Below are 5382 nucleotides of genomic sequence, written 5' to 3' on the forward strand. Positions count from 1 at the left end.
ACACTTTTGGGCGAAAAGTATAAATATAGCCTCCATAATCAAAATAACATTGTCTTTACAATCACACAATTTGTCACTCGAACATGACACTTTTCGAGCACTGAGCCTCTATTAAGCGAGCACCTTCTGCTACCTGCTCCAAGATGTGCTCGGCCGGATCCTGGCCCCCCGCCGGATTCTGGGTCGCAACGACGGTGGCCTCCATATCTGTCCAATATGCTTTAACACGGGTAAGAGCCATCCGTGCACCCTCTATGCACGCCGACCTCTTCATGACATCGATCTGCGATATGGCACCAAGGAATTGTTGCACTAAACCAAAATAACTGTCCGGCTTAGGCCCCTTCGGCCATAGATGGTCTATTACAGACCGCATTGCAAGACCGGACAGCCTGTGGAGCTCGGCCACAGCAGCCATCCTCTCACTCTGTGCGCGTTGGAGCACTAAACTGCGACCAGAACAGCTTTTCCACTTCATCATCTTTTTTATCCTCAAAAAACTTGGCCGCATCAGCCGCACTCTTTGCCAAATCCGCATAGGCGTCTGCAGGACTCCAGCGTCGATCCAGAGGAGCGTACTTCGGATCTAAAAACTACATCCGCAACAAATAGGGGTTTCCAGCCCCGATTTCTCTGGCCTGTCGAAGCTCCTCCCGCGCATCCCTAATGTTGGAACGCGTCTCCTTGGCCGCATCAAGGGCCTTCTTCAGGTCAGCCTTATTCGCGTGATTTTCTTTTTCAAGAAACTCATACCGGTTGGTGGCGTTTTCTAGCTCCACAGCCATTTCGGCTATTTTGTCTTTGCTCCGGCGACGAGCAGCCTGTTCGGCTCTCAACTCTTCGGCCGCCTTTAGGGCAGCCGCATTGCTCGCCCGGGCATGTTCCTTGGCCAGGGCAAGTTCCGCCCTCAGGGCTTCCACGGCAGCAGCACCGTCTGCAGTCCAAACATATAACATTAGCATTATGCTCCTCTCAGTTTTTCCTACAAAAAATAATAAGGAAAGTAGAGCACATACCTTGTGACTCGTTAAGCCGCTCGTTCACCAGTGTGATATCGGCATCAATCGCTCCAATCTGCCTCCTTAGTTCGGCAACTTCAACGGACCGGTCGGCTGCCGGATCCTTAGACACCTGCGCATAAATACAGTGTGATCATTACTTACACAATATGATCCTCTGTTTGCCGCCTAGGGCGGACAACCAGAGTCTCAGGGGCTACTATCCATATGGAGCACACCTAGCGCGTGCGTCACAGCCAAAAATTATGTATTTTTCATTACATACCTGAAAGCCTCTGAGCAGGCTCGTAAAGGCTTCATTCAACCCGCTTGTGGCGGATGAAATCTTCTTGAGCACCGTACTCATTAATGAACGGTGCTCCTCCAAGAGAGCAGCTCGCTCCAGAAGGCCCGTTAGTGTGTCCGGCTGGATGCCGAATGGTGCCGGACCCTTCTTATCGCCCCCTGTGGGAGCCGAACGCTCCGGGCTCAGTGCGGCCGAAGTATTAGCTTCTGGCTTCGGCGGATCTGGACTCCTCCGCGACGACACCTCGCGGTCGCCCGCCTCATAAGGCAGAGAGGTTGGTGGGGTCTCACTCTCCATTATCTCCGGAAGGAGATCCCCCAAAGATGAACTCTGTCGAGAAGAGCTGCTAGCCGGACTGCAAAGAATGGATCCTGGTTATTGTTCTCGGAGAAGGAAGCAGTACCTTCGAATTTATGATTAACTTACAGCTCGACTGAGGGCTAGCCCGTTGGCGGGCATGGCACAATGAGGACGCCCTCCGGGGCAGGGCCCCCTGGTGAAGCTTTCTTCCCTTGTCTGGGCACCTCCGTCTCCAAGTCTTCGGAGACGGCCCTCTTCTTCCCGCGAGGGGAGGAGGCCTTAGATTCCCCTCCCCGACTATCCTCCTTTGGGGAGGTAGCAATTCCCCCAGTTTGGATGTGCAATATGTGAAGTTCTGCTTCTCTGTTCTTCCCTTCGTCTTTCCCTGAGGGCACTTTACTTAGCACACGGCCAAGCATCTTGGCTATGGCGGGACTTGGCGAGCCTTCGGGAAGTGGCGCCGGACACCTGATTCTCTCCGCCTTGCTGAGCCATTCCTGGCCATGGAGGATTTTTAAAATAATGACTATGACAAAAATAGATGAAGTGTTCGGTTTCTGGGTTACTTACTTGGGTATCTGGGCGATTGCAGCTCAGGCCCGCATCCTCGGTGGTATCCGGACACTTTACTTGTGGTCCGAAGAATAATTTACACATCCCTTCGAGCGTCAGGCCGAAGAAGTGCAGAATAGTCCGCGGACCCTCCGGATTGAACTCCCACATCCGGAGAGGCCGGCGTTTGCATGGCAACATCCGTCGGATTAGCATTACCTAAATTATGCTGACGAGGCTAATGTCCCTCTCAAGAAGCTCCCGGATACGGCTCTGCAATGTTGGTACATCACTAGCAGATCCCCAATCCCGTCCTATATCGGTCCATGATGCCAGTTGAGAAGGAGGGCCCGAACGGAAGTCGGGGGGAGCCACCCACTTTGTGCCTCTGGGAGCCGTGACGTAAAACCACCTCCGCTGCCATAGATCGGGCACCTCTGGGAAGGAGCTCTCTGGCCATGGGGCGCCAGCATTCCTGCTTATCACAGCACCCTCCGCACTCCGCATGTCGCCCCTCAGTCATCTTCGGCTTCACATTGAAGGTCTTGAGCCATAAGCCGAAGTGTGGAGTGACATGGCGAAAAGCTTCACACAGAATGATGAACGACGAGATATGGAGGATAGCGTCTGGAGCTAGATCATGAAAATCTAACCCGTAATAGAACATGAGCCCTCTTAGAAAGGGATCAAGGGTGAAGCCTAAGCCGCGGAGGAAGTGAGAAACAAATACGACGCTCTCGTTGGGCTCGAGAGTAGGGATGACCTGCCCTGGAGCAGGAAGCCTGTGCTTGATGTCGACGGTCTGATATCCGACCTCCCTAAGCTTCGCAATGTCCTCCTCTATGACCGAGGAGGCCACCCACCGGCCTTGAGGGTTGGATCCGGACATGGTGGAGGATCCGGGGTGCTTGAGCTTGGGTTTCGGGTGTTAGAACTCGAGATGCGAAAAGGCGCAAGGGTGGTGGAAAAGAGGGATAGGCCTCGGCCCCTTTATAAAGGGGGTGAATATCAAGCGTCCTCAGCGTAACCGCTCAGGACTTTCCTGAAACACGGAGTCATACCAACAGGCGTCATGGGGTTGCACGCTCCCGTATTGATGGAAAATCTCGTGATAAGGGGAGCATGATCTCTGCTTTGGCAGGATGTGCCAATAAAACCGCCTCGCAACGCGTATCGAGGCAGGCCAGGAAAAAACGGTTCGTGTTGGACCAGACCACGGCGTAAGAGCACACCATACAAAAATTGCCAGTGGATCAGATTTATGAAGTGCTATGCTCTCTACAAAGGTGTGCGGAAATTATCTCGCAAAGCCAGACACGATCATCGATCTACTTTGGAGTATTCGAAGATGGAACCCGCCTTGCAATGCCGAAGACAAAACTGCGCGCCGGACTCATCGTCATTGAAGCCTGGTTCAGGGGCTACTGAGGGAGTCCTGGATTAGGGGGTATCCGGACAGCCGGACAAATGTCAGTATTAGCAATTACAAATAATTACCATGAGGCTAACAATAAAGAAAGATCTACCAGAGTGCAAAGATGGTGCAAACCAGAACCCAGGTGTGTGAAGGTAAATGTGGACGCTGCCTTCTTTGTGGAGGAAGGTGTGGGAGCTACATCAGCTGTTATCCGAGATGAGAGAGGGAACTTTCTAGCGGCACAATGTAAGCACATCACCATGTGGCAGATGTGGTGACAGCTGGAGCAATGGCCATGCGAGATGGCCATGTCCTTGCAAATTCTCTAGGGTTTCCTCGGGTGGAAGCTGAATCAGATTCCCTAGACATGATCAGTTTCTGTAATGGGTGGTCCGGATGGTGGGATACAACAGCAACTTTATTCACGAAGTGTGTGGATGTGGCCTCGTCGATCGGGAAGGTCGTCTTTAGGCACTGCTACCATTCTAGTAATCAAGCAACGCGTGTGCTAGCTAAGTTTTGTTTTTGCAATAAGACCGATGAATTGGACAAATGAATAATCTCGTAGATGATGTACTTCCTTTCGTGCCGTAGATTAATAAAACTAGTCATGATGACCTTCCCTCAAAAAGAAGTAGCACCTTTGGTTTGGTTTCACAACTATCACCTGAACACGAAGACATAGACGTGCATCTTCTTGCTTAGTTAAATTTGTTTTGATCTTCCATTTGTTAGCCTTGAGACGATATCCAAGTTTAGTGCTTCGCTTCATAGATTGATCGGCCTTACCACGACCTCGTGGCTTGTCTTTTTCTTTGCCTTTTTCTGTGTGTCCGCTACGCTTCCCATGACTCGAGCCCTCATACCGTCACACATTCCTTGCGCGCGATTATAGGAGTTGGTCACTTTATTAGTCACCGAACTGGAAATTTTCTCCATAATCTCAACTTCCTCAAGTTTTACGCCAAGCGCACGGATCTTTCCAACCAAAGTAGTGAGATGCATGACGTAGTCGTTCACCAACTCAGTTTCCTCCATCTGCAACCTTTGAAAAGTGACGCTTTAGCACTTGCCCGAGCCTTTATGACACGATCATCTCCAATCCTCATTTGCTTGCACGCACTCTTGTTGTTTCGAACTCCGCCAATGTAATCAACACGAAATCCGATAGAGACTATGTTGTGGTGGCCATGGCACCTTCATCACACTCCACATCTACGCCGTCGCCCGTGATTTTCTTGCCATGCTCGGGGAATTTGGAGAATAATCTTCATCTTACTGTCCACACGTTGTAGCTAGGGTTGGTCAGCATCAAACACCGGATGAGAAAGTTGTGATGCGATGTTGGTGTCGCTCGCTCCACCAATGGTCGCTGATTTGACGCCCTTCTTCACCTTGTCTGGTTGTCCCCAACCTTACCATACAAGTTGCCGGAGCTTGCTGCTGGGCCGCCCGACACGATGGGCTTGTATTTTTTTTTAGCAACACGCGATGGGTTTGAAAGGCCCGCAGACACAGAAACTACGGCCGTATTGGGCCGATGTCAGCCCACTGCAGGCCGCAAATGGCCGATCGCTCGACCACTCCACTGATCCATTCCCCTCCCCCCAAAACCCTATTCCACGTCCACCGAGGAAGAGGAGGCGGAGGAAGGAGTGAAGCCCCACCTCCCGCCGCCGCCGCCGCCGCCGCCATGGCGCTCCGGCTGATCAATCCGAGCAGGAAGCCCCTCCTCCACGTGCCCCGCCCCTCCTCCTCCTCCTTCTCCTCCTCCTCGTCCTCCTCCAACAACAACAGCCCCCCCTTCC

At 52.1% G+C, this 5382-nt stretch overlaps 1 protein-coding gene across 1 annotated transcript in view; it reads left to right on the forward strand.

Moving 5' to 3' along the window:
- Positions 1–5191: 5191 nt before the first annotated feature.
- Positions 5192–5382, forward strand: part of LOC119323795 — a 3529-nt gene continuing 3338 nt past the window's right edge. Inside the window, exon 1 of the mRNA XM_037597505.1 lies at positions 5192–5381. Within this exon, the coding sequence (XP_037453402.1) occupies positions 5268–5381 (114 nt within the window). The 5' untranslated portion in view covers positions 5192–5267. The remainder of the gene's footprint in view (position 5382) is intronic.

The sequence above is a fragment of the Triticum dicoccoides genome, chromosome 6B (genome assembly GCF_002162155.2).
Source record: "Triticum dicoccoides isolate Atlit2015 ecotype Zavitan chromosome 6B, WEW_v2.0, whole genome shotgun sequence".
NCBI lineage: Eukaryota > Viridiplantae > Streptophyta > Magnoliopsida > Poales > Poaceae > Triticum > Triticum dicoccoides.